The sequence below is a fragment of the Paramormyrops kingsleyae genome, chromosome 4, assembly GCF_048594095.1.
Source record: "Paramormyrops kingsleyae isolate MSU_618 chromosome 4, PKINGS_0.4, whole genome shotgun sequence".
NCBI classification, from domain to species: Eukaryota; Metazoa; Chordata; class Actinopteri; order Osteoglossiformes; family Mormyridae; genus Paramormyrops; species Paramormyrops kingsleyae.
In genome coordinates, this window is record NC_132800.1 from 48,404,890 (window position 1) to 48,424,878 (window position 19,989).

The window sequence follows — 19,989 nt, forward strand, 5'->3', positions numbered from 1 at the left end:
CCAATTATGTTCCTCCACCTCCTCCTCCACCTCGTCCTCCCTGATGTCCTGGACCTCCTTCTACTCCTCTTCCTCGACCTCCTCCTTTGCATCTCTTTGGATCCATTGTTTCAAACCTGAATGAGCTGACTTTGGCCCTTTTATCTATCCATCAAAGTTTCTGATTGGTGTGTGATAAATTTTGACTCCTAGTGTTTCCACTTGGTTAATTGTGTGCTAACTGAGCTTAAACTCTGCTGACTTAAGTTAACATTATTGAATGCTAGTGCTTTCTAAATGACCACATGGTGTAAGCACTGAAAAATGTAGGGATTTCTGTGTAGAGTTTTGCAGTAACAGTTCACCAAATTTGACTCATGTGTTAAAGCAGGGGAATAGTGTTTATAGTTCAGGGAAATGGGTGTGCTTTTTGAAAAATAGCATTATGGTTTTGAAATTTTAGTTCAAAAGATTGGTTATAGTGTTTTAGCAATCGAGAAAAACTGTAATTTAAAATGTATATGTTACTTTTGTTTGTTTTGGCTGTTGGGATTTCAGAAATGGACAACATTGATGGTAAAAAATTTTTTTTACAATTATATGTACATTTCGGGATTATGATCAAATGTCCAACTCAAACACTCTGGGATGTGCTTTTCATACAACAATGTTCAATAAGGAATTCAAACCCAGAACCCCCAGGTGACAGGCCTGTGCAGGACCAGTGAACACATCTGTTTGTACTCTGTCTGACATGAATTTCATGGTGACTGACTCTATTCTTACATTATTCTAGTTGCTGTCACTGTTCTTCTGGCAAAATATTATTCTGAACTTGGAACTTTGGAAGGACAACTTGGAACATTTTTAACTTTATTATTGTTACCCATCATCATGGTTTTATTCCCGGGTAAGTATATTTTCATGTTTTGTTAATGTATTTATTTCAGATTTGTCCAGACTTTGGACCTCAGGAACCCTGTAGTAGAATTAGTATAGGGATATATATATATATACTCAGCAAAACAAGAAACGTCCCTTTTTCAGGACTGTGTATTTCAACAATAATGTTGTAAAAATCCAAATAACTTTACAGATCTTCATTGTAAAGGGTTTAAACAATGTTTTCCATGCATGTTCAATTAACCATAATCAATTAATGAACATGCACCTGTGGAATGGTCGTTAAGACCTTAACAGCTTACAGAAAGTAGGCATTTAAGGTCACAGTTCTAAAAACGCAGGACACTAAAGAGACTTGTCTACCGACTGTGAAAAACACCCAAAGAAAGATGCCCAGGGTCCCTGCTCATCTGCGTGAACGTGCATTAGGCATGCTGCAGGGAGGCATGAGGACTGCTGATGTGGCTAGGGCAATAAATTGCCATGTCCGCACTGTGAGACGCCTAAGACAGCGCTACAGGGAGACAGGAAGGACAGCTGATCATCCTCGCAGTGGAAGACCATGTGTAACAACACCTGCACAGGATCGGTACATCCGAATATCACACCTGCGTGACAGGTACAGGATGGCCACAACAACTGCCCGAGTCACACCAGGAACACACAAGCCCTCAGTCCAGCCTCTCTCAGCCTATTGCGGACAGTCTGAGCACTGATGGAGGGATTGTGTGTTCCTGGTGTGATTGTGTGTTCCTTGTGTGTTCCAGGAACACACAATCCCTCCATCAGTGTTCAGACTGTCCGCAATAGGCTGAGAGGGGCTGGACTGAGGGCTTGTGTGTTCCTGGTGTGACTCGGGCAGTTGTTGTGCAGTTCTTTGGGTGTTTTTCACAGTCGGTAGACAAGTCTCTTTAGTGTCCTGCGTTTTTAGAACTGTGACCTTAAATGCCTACGTTCTGTAAGCTGTTAAGGTCTTAACGACCATTACACAGGTGCATGTTCATTAATTGATTATGGTTAATTGAACATGCATGGAAAACATTGTTTAAACCCTTTACAATGAAGATCTGTAAAGTTATTTGGATTTTTACAACACTATTGTTGAAATACACAGTCCTGAAAAAGGGACGTTTCTTTTTTTGCTGAGTTTATATATATATATATATATATATATATATATATATATATATATATATATATATATATATATATATATATATATATATATATATATACATACACACACACACACACACACACACACACACACACACACACACATACTGTACAGTGGTACTTCGGTTCTCGAACTCAATCCGTTCCGACTTCTGATTGAATTTTTCCCGTAAGAAATAATGGAAAACCAATTAATTAGTTCCCGCCCCCCAAATTACACCTAAATACTGTATGTTTTTTTTTTTTTTACATTTAAACACAAATTGAACAGGATAAAACAAGAAGAGCATTTTTTTAATGGCTTCCAAAACAATAAAGATCTTATCCCAACATTACCCCTGTCCTGCCCCGATAGTCCACTCCTTCCGTGTGCCCTGCTATTTCTTCCGAATATCACGTAAAGCAGTGAGAACTGGTTTTCAGTTAATTTACCTGGTAAAATAAAGTTTAAATAAATGACATAACTGCTCTAATAGCACACGTAAGTTAGTGGTTTATTTATTGTCAGTTACTGTAATGTTGCGCTGCTTTATTTGGTTAATCGTCCAGTCTGTGAAAAAGGCATTCAAGTAAGAATTGCATTGTAGTATGACTAATTTCCTGGCGCGTACAATTTATATTAGGTCAGCGTTCACGGTTCGATTCTTGATATTTAGATCGAGATCTAGGTCAAACTGGTTTGTTCGACTTTCAAGAAATTCAAGTTCTAGTGAGTTCGAGAACCAAGGTACCACTGTGTGTGTGTATATATATGTATATATATATATTTTTTTTTTTCCTAATTGTAGTGAATTAAACATAAATGTTAAACATGAGCAATTTGAATGACATTGACACTTAGAAGTCTGCTTTCCATAATTAATATATATGCAGTATTATTGTGGTAATATGATGCAATTCAACAGAAAGACCCTTCTTTAACCTTTTATGAGCCATTTAAATCCTATTAAAGTGGGATTCACTTTTAGTACAGCATTTACCAGAGGCACTATGCAAGGCAAAATTCTGTGGGGTCATAATTAGAGTAGGGGGGTCTTCCCCTCACAACAGAGAAAATAATGACACAATTTCTTTAATTTGACAGGACTGGGGCTTTCTGTCATTTTTTTAAACAATACTGAAATTTTTCCTCTGCATCTTGACCTGGAGATAACAAATGTAATTCAGTGTTTTACTAATTATAACCTGTGATTCTGGTGGTAAAAGCTTTCAACTCACTGTCATGATACTCACTCCTTCTGTAATGTTAAACAGAATGCTATGCTATTGCAAGTCACGACTAGCTAGCAAGCCAGAGGGCTAAGCATCCGGATTGAGAAATAGCTAACTTTAGCTGGTAGTAATCAACTACCTTCCAAAGCAAACTATGCCTATATTTGTCAAATGCAATTATGTATAAATAATTGCAGTTAATTTTCAAACACGGTTGAATAAGGGTTTGATGCTTATCCTCCAAGCTACAAACCAGCTTTAGTTTCTTGCTGGGTATCATTAAGATTTTAATGGTACTACTACTCCTACTGATACTACTTATTGGTCTGATACTTTAACGGTACTGTTATCGGTTTGATATACGTACTGTAGATAAATTAACATATTGCAAGCTGCAACAACATTGTTTTGAACAAGTCACGTTTATAGATTATAGTGTGATTGCTAAAACACAAAATTTACAGCAAAAGAAGGCTGCCCCGTGCCCCGCCTCTCGCACACAGGCTGCCCCGTGCCCCGCCTCTCGCACACAGGCTGCCCCGTGCACCCCCTCTCGCACACAGGCCGCCCCGTGCCCCTTCTATCGCACACAGGCCGCCCTGTGCCCCTTCTCTCGCACACAGGCTGCCCCGTGCCCCAATTCCCTTACACAGGCTGGCCCGTGCCCCACTTCTCACAAGCAGGCTGCCCCGTGCCCCTCCTCTCGTACACAGGCTGCCCCGTGCCCCTTCTCTCGCACACAGGCCGCCCCGTGCCCCAATTCCCTTACACAGGCTGGCCCGTGCCCCGCTTCTCACAAGCAGGCTGCCCCGTGCACCTCCTCTGGCACACAGGCCGCCCCGTGCACCTCCTCTCGCACACAGGCCGCCCCGTGCCCCAATTCCCTTACACAGGCTGGCCCGTGCCCCGCTTCTCACAAGCAGGCTGACCCGTGCACCTCCTCTGGCACACAGGCCGCCCCGTGCACCTCCTCTCGCACACAGGCCGCCCCGTGCCCCTTCTCTCGCACACAGGCCGCCCCGTGCCCCAATTCCCTTACACAGGCTGGCCCGTGCCCCTCCTCTCGTACACAGGCTGCCCCGTGCCCCGCCTCTCGCACACAGGCTCCCCCGTGCCCCTCCTCTCGCACACAGGCTGCCTTGTGCCCCTCCTCTCACACACAGGCTTTCCTGTGCCCCTACTCTCGCACACAGGCTGCCCCGTGCCCCTCCTCTCTCACACAGGCTTCCCCGTGCCCCTACTCTCATACACAGGTTGCCCCGTGCCCCATGCGTGCGCTTATTTTGACGCCGAGCGCACGTCATCACAACTGAGCCAATGGTCACTTTCTCACGCTGCAGAATTGTGGGTAATCGTCTCCCATGCTCGGTCTCAGTCGGCATGCCTCACTCGTATAGTAAAAATTTTGTATAAAAGCACCACCTGAATAAGGGCGTAGCAGTGCGAGCGATGAATCTGTTTAACGACAATGCAATGTCCACATTTTTGCGAAATCGAAAAGGAGGCAAAAGAGGCTGTCATTGGATGGGTTCCTTGTTAAAGTCACACAAACAGAAAAAGATTCCAGTGAGCCAACAGATTCCGAGCAGTGATTCCGTTAATTATAGTGAAAGTCGTCCTACAAAATAGACAGCAACATTTGATGAGAGGATCTCAGGGCCCTTGAAGTGGAACAGGGACATAGAAGATCTGCAATGTATTCTGGAGCCTTACTGTGTAATGCTTTGTAAACAAATAAAATTCTTTGATTGACTGGTAACCAGAATAATGAATGCTTTCACAGACCAATCAGTGCAGACCTAATTTACATACTGCAATTCTTCAAATCGTCAATTTATCTTGCAATCTATCTTTCAATCTATCTAGCAAATAATCCTTCAATAAAACTTACAATATGTCATTCATTAAATGTGCCAATAAATAATGAAATATAAATTGAAATAAGCTTTGCAATAATAAATTGAATGATTTATTGCCATTTCAAAATTGGTGCATTTATTGGACAACCCATCGCAACCCCATGGACAATGTTCCTCCAGGCCTTCCTGTCCTCCCCCATCCCCTGGAATCCATTTAAGCTTGCACTGACTGTTTCTGTGATTCCATCCAACCACTTCATTCTCTGTTGTCCCCTTCTTCTTTTGCCCTCAATCTTTCCCAGCATTAGGCTCTTCTCCAGTGAGTCCTTCCTTCTCATTTGGTGGCCAAAGTATATCAGTTTCATCTTCAAGATCTGGCCTTCTAAGGAGCAGTCAGGGTTGATTTCCTCAAGGACTGACCGGTTTGATCTCCTTGCAGCCCAAGAGACTCGCAGGAGTCCTCTCCAGCACCATAGTACAAAGGCCTCAATTCTTTGGCGCTCAGCCATTCTTATGGTACAGCTTTCACAGCCATACATTGCAACTGGGAAAACCTTAGCTTTGACTATACGCACTTTTTTTGGCAGGGTGCTTTTTAGCATGCTGTCTAGATTTGTCATAGCTTTCCTCCCCAGGAGCAAGTGTCTTTTAATTTCTTGGCTGCAGTCCCCATCTGCAGTGATCTTGGAGCCTAGGAAAATAAAATCTGTCACTACCTCCATTTCTTCCCCATCTGTTTACCAGGAATTGAGAGGGCTGAATGCCATGATCTTAGTTTTCTTTATGTTGAGTTTCAAACCAACTTTTGCACTCTCCTCCTTCACCCGCATCCATAGACTCTTTAGTTCCTCTTCAGTTTCTGCCATTAAAGTGGTATCACCTGCATATCTGAGGTACTTGATATTTCTCCCTGCAATCTTAATTCCAATTTCTGATATATCTAGCCCTGCCTTTCTCATGATGTGCTCTGTGTCACGTTCGGGCTCGGGCGAGCAGGGAAATAGGCGATCGGAGCCAGGAAGTCAGGGAAACTGGGTTTAATTGCACGAACGGACTGACAGGTACGGACATCGACGGACAATGCAACACAACAATGACTGATCAGGGGATGACTGACTCTGACAAGGACTAAATACAAAAGACAAGCTAGACTTAACAGGACACAGGCGATCACAATTAGGGTTGAACATGAGGTAACTAGGTGGGCGTGGCACACATCAGGAGCGGACGGAGCGGATCATGACAGAACCCCCCCCCAAAGGCGCGCACACCGGGCGCGCCCAAGAGGAGGCGACGGACGGGACGAGACCGGGGGAACAGGACCTGGAAGACAAAAACCAAAACCCATTAACGAAGAACAGGGAACAAGACCGAGACACAAAACAAGAACAAGAACGAAAAGAAAGACAGGACCTGACAAAGGACGGGGAACGCGGACAGACAGACCAGGAAGGGAGACACAGAAGGGGAGAAAGGCGGAACAAAAGGGCCAGGAGTGAACGGAGGAGACAGAGAGGGACTAGGAACAAAGGCAGGGGGGACAGACGGGAACGGAGGAGGGACAAGGGGAGCCCAGGCGGGCGACGGGCAGCGGCCGGAGGGGCCGCAGGGGAGAGGGAGGAGGGAGCAGGAGGGGACCACCCAGGGGCCAAGGGAACGGGACGAGGGAGTGACGGAGGGGACACGGAGGGAGCAGGAGGGAACACCGGTGCAGGCAGGCCAAAGGGGGAAGCCGCGGCAGGCGGAGGCGCAGCCGGAGCCGGCAAAGGCGCCGTCCGACGCCCAGCCGGAGCAGGGGGGCCCGGAGGCGGCCGACATGGACCCGGAGGCGGGACCGAGGACCGGCACCGAGGATCCAGGGGGGGACCCGGAGGGGACCGCCGACCCCGAGCCGGAGGACCCGCAGGCAGCCACCGAGCCACCGCCAGGGGCAGATCGGGCGAGCCAGGGGGCAGGGCGGGTGGGACCCGGGCCCGACGCCTATGTCCCCGTCCCTTACGGGACACCGACAGGCGGGGTCCTGGGGGGCGTTGGCCTTGCCGGGGTAAGGGCGAGGGAGTCAGGGCCTCTAAGGAGGCAACAGGCGGGGCAGCCGGAGCCGCGGGCGTGGCCGCAGGCGGGGTAGCCAGAGGCACCGGCGTGGCCGCAGGCGGGGCAGCCAGAGCCGCGGGCAGGACTGGAGAGGCGGCCTCAGGCAGGGCCGCGGGCAGGACGGGAGAGGCGGCCTCAGGCAGGGCCGCGGGCAGGACGAGAGAGGCGGCCTCAGGCAGGGCCGCGGGCAGGACGGGAGAGGCGGCCTCGGACGGGGGCCGCGGGCGTGTGGCCAGCAGGAGGCGCCTCGGCGGGCACCTCAGGCACAGCGGAGGCAGCTGCAGGTGTGCGACCAGCAGGGGCCACCTGGGCAGGCGGCTCGGGCGTCCGGTCAGCAGGGGGCGCCTCGGCGGGCGCCGCCAGCACGCGACCAGTAGGGAGCACCACAGCGGGCGCTGCCAGCACACGGCCAGCAGAGGGCGCAACCGCGGCCACCTCAGGCAGTTCAGGAGCCGGCAGGACAGGTAGTTCAGGAGCCGGCAGGACGGGCGAGACAGGCAGTTCAGGTGCCGGCAGGAGGGGCGAGACAGGCAGTTCGGGTGCCGGCAGGAGGGGCGAGACAGGCAGTTCGGGTGTCGGCAGGAGGGGCGAGACAGGCAGTTCGGGTGTCGGCAGGGGGGCGAGACAGGCAGTTCGGGTGCCGGCAGGACGGGCGAGACAGGCAGTTCGGGTGCCGGCAGGACGGGCGAGACAGGCAGTTCGGGTGCCGGCAGGACGGGCGAGACAGGCAGTTCAGGTGCCAGCAAGGGGCGCCTCGGAGGGCACCTCGGGTGTGCGGCCAGCAGGGGGCGCCGCGGCGGGCGCCGCCACCACGCAGCCAGCAGGGGGCGCCGCCATCACGCGGCCAGCAGGGGGCGCCGCAGCGGGCGCCGCGGGCAGTGTCGCAGGCAGAGAGGTGGCAGCTGCAGGGACTGCAGGCAGGTCAGGCAGGACAGGCGGGTCAGGCAGGACAGGCGGTGCCGCGGGCAGATCGGCGGCAGCTGCAACAGGTGGTGCCATGGGCAGATCGGCGGCAGCTGCAGACAGCGCAGCTGCGGGCAGATCGGCGGAGGCAGCAGGCAGCGCAGCCGGCAGGTCCGGATCGGGCAGAAGGGGTGCTGAGCGCGTAGGCGCCCTCCCTTTCCGCGCTTTAGGGACCCGGGGACTGGCGTCTCTGACAGTGCTGATCCCTCTCCCGGGACAGCGCTCTTGCCAGTCATCCCCAGTCTCCAAAGGAGGCAGGTCCTCCTCGTCATGGGGCTCACCTGTCACACAGGCGTCCTCCAAGGCGGGGAGAAGGGAGCACGCTCCCAAGAAGAGAGTCGGGGCGGCTTCTTCCACCTTTCCCCTTCGCCTCTTCTTTTTGCGCCGCCCGGAAGCTGTAGGAGGAAGCGGGGTTTGAGCGGCAGAAGCCGCGTTAAGCTCAGTCATGCGCTTGGGGGAGGTCGTCTTTCGCCGGGTGGCGGAAGCCTTTGCCGTGTTGTGGAAGACCGGGATGAAGGCAGGTGGTGAGCCGGGGGGCGGTTCCAAGTCGGCATACCCCAGGGGGGCCAGCCAAACTGCCGCTCTCTCCCTCAGTAGCAGGAGGTTTCTGCCGACCTCAACTAGCGGCTGTTGCTCACCGGAGTGAAACCTCCCCAGCAGGAGGTCCCAACACCTGTCAATCAAGGGACGAGCTACTGGATCCTCCTGGAGTTCGAGGTAGTTCGTCCACTGGATTAACTCGTCTTCCATAGGGATACCTTCCCCAGTAGCGCTGAGCTTGTTTAGGAGATCAGTCATTCTGTCACGTTCGGGCTCAGGCGAGCAGGGAAATAGGCGATCGGAGCCAGGAAGTCAGGGAAACTGGGTTTAATTGCACGAACGGACTGACAGGTACGGACATCGACGGACAATGCAACACAACAATGACTGATCTGGGGATGACTGACTCTGACAAGGACTAAATACAAAAGACAAGCTAGACTTAACAGGACACAGGCGATCACAATTAGGGTTGAACATGAGGTAACGAGGTGGGCGTGGCACACATCAGGAGCGGACGGAGCGGATCATGACACTCTGCATATAAGTTAAATAGGCAAGGTGACAGTATACAGCCTTGCCGAACTCATTTCTCAATTTTGAACCAGTCAGTGATTCCATATCCAGTTCTCACTGTTGCATCTTGACCCGCATATAGGTTTCTCAAGAGATAAATAAGATGGTCTGGTACTCCAATCTCTTTAAGAACTTGCCACAATTTGTTGTGCTCCACACAATCAAAGGCTTTAGCATAGTCAATGAAGCAGAAGTAGATGTTTTTCTGGAATCCCTAGCTTTCTCCATGATCCAGCGTATCTTGGCAATTTGATCTCTACTTCCTCTGCCCCTTCGAAACCCTGCCTGTACTTTTGGAAGTTCTCGGTCCACATATTGCTGGAGTCTAGCTTGTAGGATTTTGAGCATAACTTTGGTAGCATGTGAAATGAGTGCAATGGTGCGGTAGTTTGAACATTCTTTGGCATTGCCCTTCTTTGGAATTAGAATGTAAACTGACCTTTTCCAATCCTGTGGCCACTGTTGAGTTTTCCAATCTGAGACGCCAATCTGTATAATGGAGGTGATGGTGACATCTGGTCACCAAAAAATATCATAGGATGTATGTAAGCAATGGCATTTTAAATTGAAACCAAGACCCAGATCGTTAATGAATGAGTGATTTAATAAGAAGCAATGAAAACACGGGTTAAAATTGCCCCGCCCCTGCATACAACGTTATTTTTTACCGGCACTGTGAGTGCTCGCTTTGTTGTTGCTTAGACTTCCTAAAGCCCATTTGACTTCATAGTCCAGGATGTCTGGCTCCAGGTCAGTGACCACCGCATCGTGGTTATCTGGTACGTTAATCTCGTTCTTGTATAATTCTTCTGTATAATTTTGCCACCTCTTCTTAATGTCTTCTGCCTCTGTTAGGTCCCTGCCATTTTGGTCCTTTATCATGCCCATCTTTGCATGAAACGTTCCCTTCATATCTCCAATTTTCTTGAAGAGATCTCTGGTCCTCCCTATTCTATTGCTTTCTTCTATTTGTTTGCACTGTTCATTTAAGAAGGCATTCTTATTTCTTCTAGCTATTCTCTGGAATTCTGCATTCAATTGGGTGTATCTTTCTCTTTCTCCCATGCCTTTCACTTCCCTTCTTTCCTCAGCTATTTGTAAAGCTTCCTCAGACAGCCATTTTGCTTTCTTGTATTTCATTTTCTTTGGGATGGTTTTAGTTGCTACCTCTTGTGCAATGTTGCGAACCTCCATCCATAGTTCTTCAGGCACTCTGTCTGTCAGATCTAATTCCTTAAATCTATTTGCCACCTCTACTGTATATCCATCAGGGATATGATTTAGTTCATACCTGAACTGTCTAATGCTTCTCCCTACTTTCTTCAGTTTAAGCCTAAACGTTGCAATGAGAAGCTCATGATCTGAGCCACAGTCAGCACCCGGTCTTGTTTTTACTGACTGTATAGAGCTTCTCCATCTTTGGCTGCAGAGCACAAAGTCAATTTGATTCCTGTGTTGGCCGTCTGGTGTTGTCCATGTGTAGCGTCGTCTCTTGGGTTGTTGGAAAAGAGTGTTTTCTATGACCATCGTATTCTCTTGACAAAATTCCACCAGCCTGTGTCCTGCTTCATTTTGTACACCAAAGCCAAACTTGCCTGTTATTCCGGTTATCTTTTGGCTTCCTACTTTAGCATTCCAATCCCCCATGATGAAAAGGACATCATTTTTTGGAGTTCATTCTAGAAGTTGTTGTAGGGCTTCACAGAACTGGTCAACTTCATCCTCTTCAGCACCAGTGGTTGGGGCATAGACTTGGATTACTGTGATGTTGAAAGGTTTGGATTTGAATTTGAATTTGGGGATTGTATCCCAGTACTGCTTTTCCTACTCTTTTATTGACTATGAAGGCTACTCCATTTCTTCTGAGGGATTCTTGCCCACAGTATTATACCTGATAGTCATCTGAATTAAATTTACCCTCTCCTGTCCATTTTAGTTTGCTGATTCCTAAGATGTCGATGTTCAGTCTTGTCATCTCTTGTTTGACCACTTGCCTTGATTTATGGATCTTACATTCCAGATTCCGATGAAGTAAAAATCATTACAGCATCGGACTTTCCTTTCACTTTCAGATACATCCACAGCTGAGCATCCTTTCGGCTTTGGCCCAGTCGCATCATTCTTTCTGGCACTACTAGTACTAGTTCTCTGCTCTTCCCCAGTAGCATATTGGACACCTTCCAACCTGAGGGGCTCATCTTCCAGCGTCATATCTTTTTGCCTTTTGGTACCGTCCATAGGGTTTTCATGGCAAAGATACTGGAGTGGGTTGCCATTTCCTTCTCCAGTGGATCACATTTTGACAGAGCTCTCTGCTATGACCTGTCCGTCTTAGGTAGCCCTACACAGTATAGCTCATAGCTTCATTGAGCTACGCAAACCCCATCGCCACGACAAGGCAGTGATCCATGAAGGGGTATTGGACAATAGGCTGACATACACTCACCTAAAGGATTATTAGGAACACCTGTTCAATTTCTCATTAATGCAATTATCTAATCAACCAATCACATGGCAGTTGCTTCAATGCATTTAGGAGTGTGGTCCTGGTCAAGACAATCTCCTGAACTCCAAACTGAATGTCAGAATGGGAAAGAAAGGTGATTTAAGCAATTTTTAGCGTGGCATGGTTGTTGGTGCCAGACAGGCCGGTCTGAGTATTTCACAATCTGCTCAGTTACTGAGATTTTCACGCACAACCATTTCTAGGGTTTACAAAGAATGGTGTGCAAAGGGAAAAACATCCAGTATGCGGCAGTCCTGTGGGCAAAAATGCCTTGTTGATGCTAGAGGTCAGAGGAGAATGGGCCGACTGATTCAAGCTGATAGAAGAGCAACTTTGACTGAAATAACCACTCGTTACAACCGAGGTATGCAGCAAAGCATTTGTGAAGCCACAACACGCACAACCTTGAGGCGGATGGGCTACAACAGCAGAAGACCCCACCGGGTACCACTCATCTCCACTACAAATAGGAAAAAGAGGCTACAATTTGCACGAGCTCACCAAAATTGGACAGTTGAAGACTGGAAAAATGTTGCCTGGTCTGATGAGTCTCGATTTCTGTAGAGATATTCAAATGGTAGAGTCAGAATTTGGCGTAAACAGAATGAGAACATGGATCCATCATGCCTTGTTACCACTGTGCAGGCTGGTGGTGGTGGTGTAATGGTGTGGGGGATGTTTTCTTGGCACACTTTAGGCCCCTTAGTGCCAATTGGGCATCGTTTAAATGCCACGGCCTAGCTGAGCATTGTTTCTGACCATGTCCATCCCTTTATGACCACCATGTACCCATCCTCTGATGGCTACTTCCAGCAGGATAATGCACCATGTCACAAAGCTCGAATCATTTCAAATTGGTTTCTTGAACATGACAATGAGTTCACTGTACTAAAATGGCCCCCACAGTCACCAGATCTCAACCCAATAGAGCATCTTTGGGATATGGTGGAACGGGAGCTTCGTGCCCTGGATGTGCATCCCACAAATCTCCATCAACTGCAAGATGCTATCCTATCAATATGGGCCAACATTTCTAAAGAATGCTTTCAGCACCTTGTTGAATCAATGCCACGTAGAATTAAGGCAGTTTTGAAGGCGAAAGGGGGTCAAACACCGTATTAGTATGGTGTTCCTAATAATCCTTTAGGTGAGTGTATATAATTAAAGATAAAATGACACATATAATTAAAGATATGTTACAAAAATCCATATAATACCAAAGTGAAGGGGGTGTGTGACTTTTAGAGGTATGATCAATATGACATAATTAGAAGAATACTTGACTTATTAGAAAAATATGTTTTCTATAAAATTATCATAAATACATAGAATTTTAATAAGTAAAATTCAATGGGCATGATGCCACTGGCATCCAGTATAGCATTCAAACTTAGAGCCCTCAGGTGACTGAAACTCAGGTACTGTGCAGGATTTTACTTTTTTTTACTGTAGCTGGTGACTGAAACTCTTTTTTTCCTTGCAGCTGGTATCAGTGTGTTTTGGATAATACGCTCCAGAAGGATAGGAAGAACAGTACAACTTAGAGACATTCTTGTAATAATGTATTATTTCATGTGTAAGTATATTTATGTGGATATATTTGTTCACATTAACATTTATGTCCATTGGCATATTAAGAATTCTGACCAGAATGAGGTTTGGAGCTGTTTCATTTTCCGTGGCACACAGGCCCAGTGGGCAGCATTGTTGCTTCTTAACTCCAGGGCTGGGGGTTCGAGTCCCACCTCTGGTCTTTGTGTGGAGTTTGCAGGTTCTGGTGTTTGACAGATTGTGTGGACCTGATGTAGGGTGACATGTAAAGGGGCCCCCCAGAAAAGCCCAAGGACACTTTGTTATTCAATATCATGTTATATCTGTATAGACTGATGAGATAATGAGGGTGTCTGATTTACTCTGTTTGCCCTTACAGATAATAGCAGACTGTTTAATGTGCTGATCCTTGCTATTTATTCCCAACTCTTTGCCTGGATGAACAACACATTAAAATTCGGTGAGTCTCCTCTGTTTCTAATACATTTAATAACATCTGTTGTGTGGAGGCTCAGTGTGTCACGACCAGGTGTAAGGGGGGGGGGGGGCAGTAAAGGAGGCAAAGATACAGAGGTGAGAAAGGATGGGAACAGGGTTTAATAAGAGTAAAATCAGGGTATGGGACAGGAACAGCAGGGACAGGGTAACTGGGACACAGCAGAACCAGGTGCAAACACAGAGAGCAAGGACTAGCACAGGTAGGGAAACACAGGCCAGGGGTTCAAGGTCCGAACAAGGACTGCTGGGGAGCTGGAGCTTAAACAGGCAGAGGGGAAAGAAGGGAACTAGAGGCTGGTGCACTGATAGGAACTGGTGGAACCAGTCTGGAGAGAGTTCAGAGTGGTGCAGGGCCCTAGGAGAGACTGTGAGCGCCCTCTCCTGGTTCCCAGAGGTGTTCTGTGTGTGGGATTGTGCCCTGATTGGTTAACTCATTAATTCTGACTTATGTGTGGGGCTGGACAGTAGGGGGATGGATAAAAACACGTCTGTATTCACAGTGAAAAGCGAGTTTCTCATTCTGTCTCTTTTATTGTTAATCGTCTGTGTAAGTGTAAGGGTTGAGGGTCACTATGAATAAGCATGTAGTGTCTGAATGCGGAATACACAGTCCTGAATGTATTCAGTATTGTATTCTAGAAAGATACTCAAAACATGTGCCTTATTCAGAATACCTTTAGACCAGGGGAGGTGAACCAGAGGCACTGTGGGTGTGCTGTGGATTGACCTCTCAGCCAGCCAATAACAGTGGGTCCCCAGGCCTGGAGTTGAGAACCATTGCTTAATTAGTGACTGTTTGAGAGGCCATTCCAAAAACCTGCACCCACAGCAGCTCCCCATGGCTCTGAGAGGAAACCAAGGGCCCTAAAGCTTCTCGGATGGCGTCCTCCCTCTAGTTGGCAGCTGAACCCTGTACATCACCTTGCCAGCATCTCTATTGTCTGTATCAGTAAAGGTTCCTCGTCTGGGTGTGTAAGTGAGTTTATTCTCGCTTGCTGTTTTATCGCTGTCCTTTTAAGGATCACACAATAAAAGAGTCTGTCAAATATATTTTGCAGTCCGCCTCATGATCACTTTGCCACTCGAATGCCACAATATTTTATTTATTCAACCTGTAACATATTTTTATTGTTAAACATATTTATACTTTATCTAAAAAAACACAATGCAACATTGCATATGTGAATTATGCACGTGTTTTAATGCAAGTTGAAATATCAGCAAATACATTATACTATTTGAAGCTATTTTATGATGTTTTGTCTCCATAAAGGCTAACCCATCTGTGTGTTAGTTCGTTTGCTGTTTTACCGCTGAAAATGCTAAAAACTGCTAAAAACTGAAGCCTCAAAATCTCTTCGGCACTCAAACGCCATAATATTTCATTTATTTGACCTACGACATATTTATACTGTATTGTTAAATATGGCCAGCAGATCAATCTTTCATTTTTCTCAGAATAAAAAAACAATGTTATACCAATTGAAGCAATTTTTTTAAGTTGGTCCAAGAATTCTCTTTTTTCAGTGTACCTTATTCCGCTAATAAACTACCAAGTTGTTTCACTGCCAGCACCGCCATTATTAGACTAAGTATCGGTTATGGATTGAATTTTCCAGCTATATGGAAGGTTTGTATGCCATAGCCTGCCTGACTTTTTCTGACATTACAGTGCCACATTCTGAGCCCAGCTTTTCTGGAGCCATTTTTTTGCAGTGGAAACGTGTGGAACCAGTGCCGAATTAGGAAAAAGTCTGTTACCAGCACTGGTACCGCATTGGTGGAAACAAGGTTTCTGACATGCTGCTGCACAGGTTTCCTCTGCCTGGAGCAACTCCTGGTCCCAGACCTCCCTTCTCTCCCAATAGAGGCTCCAATCTGCAACAGAAGGGCAGCGCCAAAGGGCATCTGCACTAGAGTGTCGGGCACTGGCTCTGTGCATGATTGTAAAGTCATACGCTTAGAGATCCTCCAGCCACCAGGCAACCTGCCCCTCTGGATCCCTGAGGGACATGAGCTGTGGCAGGGCCCAGTGGTCTGTCCTGACAGTGAAGGGCAGGCCTCGCAAGCAGGACATCTAATGCTTGAAGCAGCACCACCAGCCTCTACCCCACTGACATCAGTATCTAGGATAAAGGGCAGGGACAGGTCAGTGGGGCAGCACTGGGGCCTCATTCAGGGCCTTTTGCAGACTACAGAAGGCCTCCTGGCACTGCAGCGACTAGACAAACTGCCTGTCCCTCTGCAGCAGCTGGAACAGAGGGGCGGCCGTGCAGGCAAAGCCCCCCATGAACCTCCTGTAATAGGAGGCCAGGCCCAGGGAGCTCTGGAGCTGCTTCTGGCTGGTGGGAGTGCGCCAGCTCACTCAGGGCAGGTGGGCTTCACAGAAGGCTGTGTGAGATGGCCGACTCGCCCACATGATCTCTCTCTCCACCGCCAGCTCCAGGGTTGCCTGCAGGGGGTGCACACGCTCCAGCTGAACATAGACATAGCTGTTTAGGGGAGATAGCTCTGATGAGCTGGTCCTTGGCAGGTCACTCTGTACATGGGGGGCATGTGTGCGTAGGCCTGCCGTGCCAGGTCCTCGGTGTCATTAGCTGATTCCCAAAGAGGCTCCTCCAGACGTCTGCAGCGACCGCATCCAGTTGAACACACTGTCCAAAATGGCTCATCGATATCCCCACTAGTGCAGCATAGCTGTATCTATTCCCAGGGCTGAGTAGCAGGAGGCAGGACAGTGTTGCCCATGAGGCACAAGGCCAGCTGCAGGGCCTTTTCCTCCAGTGACCCCCTCCCCACATGCACTGTCAGCTCAAACATAGTGTGGGACACTTTCAAATCTGACCTACCTGAGCACCTGGGGGTTTTCAGTGATGCTGTGAGGGAGCCAATGCAGGAGTTGATGTGGGCAGGGGGCGTTAGGTGGCGTTAAACCGGTTTCCTCGACCATCCTGACCATGTCTTCCCCCAGGCACAGCAGGGTTCGATGCCCTGTATGTCGTGACATGTTACTCCTGTGACCATCATTAAAATTATCTGCCATTTGTGCCACAGTCACCCTTCTGTTGGTTTGTCCCAGACGGGATCGCCTTCATTCACATCTCACATTGATCAGTCTTGGCTGCCTAACACCCTGTCAGCAAATTGTGGTTTTTCCCTTCTCAGACTCTCTCAGTAGGTACTCTCTGTGTACTGTGCTATTCCTGCTTTGCAAAATATGTACACTACAGGCCAGAAGTTTGGGCCCACCCTTGAATTATTATTATTATTTTTTTTAAATAAATGATACACTGCCTCTCCTGGAGCCGACACCTTATCGTGGTGGAGAGGTTTGCGTGTTCCAATGATCCCAGGAGCTAAGTTGCCTGGGGCTTTATGCCCCTGGTAGGTTCTCCCAAGGCAAACAGGTCCTGGGTGAGGAACCAGACGAAGTGCGGCTCATTAGACCCCTTATGCTGAGAAACAACATGGACCCACGATTTCCTTTGCTCGGACGCGGGTCACCAGGGCCCCCCCCTGGAGCCAGGCCTGGGGGTGGGACTGCACCCATGGGGCCTGGTCGGGCACAGCCCGAAGAAGGCACGTGGGTCCCCCCTCCAATGGGCTCACCACCTGTAGGAGGGGACATAGGGGTCGGGTGCAATATGAGTTGGGCAGTGGCCGAAGGCGGGGACCTTGGCGGTCTGATCCTCGGATGCAGAAGCTAGCTCTAGGGACATATCACCTCTCTGGTGGGGAAGGAGCCTGAGCTGGTACGTGAGGTTGTGAGGTTCGGACGCATGGCTTGGGCTCTGGAACCAGTCTCCTCGGGGGGGTTGGACCCTCTTCCACTCTGGAGTTGCTCGCAGGGAGAGGCGCCGAGCAGGGGTGGGCATACTTATTGCCCCCTGGCTGGGCGTCTGTGTGTTGGGGTTTACTGCAGTGAACAAGAGGGTACTCTCCCTTCGCCTCAGTTGGGGGGAAAGGGTCTGATTGTTGTTTGCATTTATGCGCCAAACGGCAGTTCAGAATACCCTCCCTTTTTGGAGCCCTTGGAAGGGGTATTGGAGAGCGCTCTTCCTAGGGCAGTGGTACCCAACACAGTACTCAGGGACCCCAGACAGTCCACATTTTTGCTCCCTCCCAGCTCCCAAAACCTGTAAGGGGTGTACCCGACCCTTGTTTTTCATTGGCTGGGAGCTGGGAGGGAGCAAATATGTGGACTGTCTGGGGTCCCTGAGGACTGGGTTGGGAACCACTGTCCTAGGGGCTCTCTTGTTCTGCTGGGGGACTTAAATGCTCATGTGGGCAATGACAGTGAGACCTGGAGGGGTGTGATTGGGAGGAACAGCCCTCCCCGATCTGAACCCTAGTGGTGTTTTGTTATTGGACTTCTGTGCCCGTCACGGATTGTCCATAATGAACACCATGTTCAAGCATAAGGGTGTCCATATGTGCACTTAGCACAAGGACACCTTAGGCCGCAGTTCGATGATTGACTTTGTGGTTGTGTCATTGGACTTGCGGCTGCATGTACTGGACACTTGGGTTTAGAGAGGAGCGGAGCTGTCAACCAATCACCACCTGGTGGTGGGTTAGCTCCGCTGGTGGGGGAGAAAGCCAGTCAGACCTGGCAAACCCAAGCATATAGTGAGGGTCTGCTGGGAACGTCTGGCGGAATCCCCTGTCAGAAGGAGCTTCAACTCCTACCTCCAGCAGAACTTTGCCCATATCCCAGGGGAGGCGGGGGACATTGAGTCCGAATGGGCCATGTTCCGTGCCTCCATTGTGGAGGCGGCTGACTGGAGCTGTGGCCATAAGGTGGCTGGTGCCTGTCGCAGCCTGTCGGTGGCTGGGCCCCAGGAGTGGATGAGATCCACCCGGAGTTACTCAAGCCTCTGGATGTTGCAGGGCTGTCCTGATTGACATGCATCTGCAGCATCGCGTGGACATCGGGGGCAGTGCCTCTGGACTGGCAGACCGGGGTGGTGGTCCCCCTCTTAAAGAAGGGGGACCGGAGGGTGTGCATTTAAAATGATTATATTGCCAAAAGCCAAACACACGAAAGCCAGACATTGCTGTCCTGTCTAGTAACATGCCCTTATTGCTAAACTATCATGCAGACAATAAGAAAGGAAGTGATTCGGGCAGAAATAAAGCATCATGTTAGAGTCAGGGACAGTTCCCTTGGTTTAGAAATTAAGATAAGGTAAGATATATTTATTGTCACTGGGTACAATGAAATGATGTTTGGATCCATCTACAGAAGCCTTGGTAAAGCAAGTTTAAGGAGGGGAAAAAAGAAAAAAAAAATACAGACAATACAGTACACAGTATAAAAGTATGGGTGGAATATTGCACATGAACTATTGCAAATGAGATAAATATATTGCACTGAGAAATATTGCACTTTGGAAAACCTTAGTTGAAAGTGCAGGAAATGATCAAGAACAGCAATATTGCATGGTTTAATGGATTATGTGATATAAAGTTGAGGTACTGAGATAGCAGCATTGTCATACAGTAAACATAGGTGGGGCCCAAAACTATTAAGGTGCATGTTTTTGCATATGTGTGGTGCCTGACGTGTGTGGTGTGGATAAGATCAGGCCTACCACATGTGATTGGAGTCTGAGTTGTTAAAGTGCTCCTCTGTGCACAATTTGTAGCGGCGCTGTACCTCCCTGATGCTTTCGTAGTCTGTGATGGACTTTATGCCTTCCCATATGTGATGGGCGTCGGAGCTGTTAAAGTTATCCTCTATACACATTTCGTAGCGGACCTTTGTCTCTCTGATGCCTTTCCTCAGATTGGACCTCGCCATTTTATACGCTTCTGAGTGCCTCATATGGAACTATTGTCCCGTGCCTTCAACAGGTTCTGAACACCTCTGTTCATCCATGGTTTCCTGTTTGGGAATGTGCGTATGCTCTTGGTGGTTGTAACACTGTCTGTACAGAAGTTGATGTATGTTAGTGTTGGAATTATTAGCTCAAGTAAATTCTTATATTCTCCACCAATATGTTTGAAATTAATTAAAGTTTAATTAAGTATTATTTAATGCTGATTATTAACCAATTGTTATGCCAAATGGTCGGCTCCTCCAAACTCAATTGAGGTATCCCCGTAAGTCTGTTAGTGTGAGACTTAAATGGG

General features: G+C 48.3%; 1 protein-coding gene across 6 annotated transcripts in view; it reads left to right on the forward strand.

Moving 5' to 3' along the window:
- LOC111833396 (uncharacterized) overlaps positions 1–19,989 on the forward strand; it is a 114,177-nt gene that overhangs the window by 54,821 nt on the left and 39,367 nt on the right. For all 6 annotated transcript variants that reach the window (XM_072711527.1, XM_072711529.1, XM_072711528.1 and 3 more), the window contains 3 exons: positions 776–889; positions 13,289–13,381; positions 13,736–13,816. In XM_072711527.1, coding sequence (XP_072567628.1) covers positions 776–889; positions 13,289–13,381; positions 13,736–13,816 — 288 coding nt within the window. The remainder of the gene's footprint in view (positions 1–775; positions 890–13,288; positions 13,382–13,735; positions 13,817–19,989) is intronic.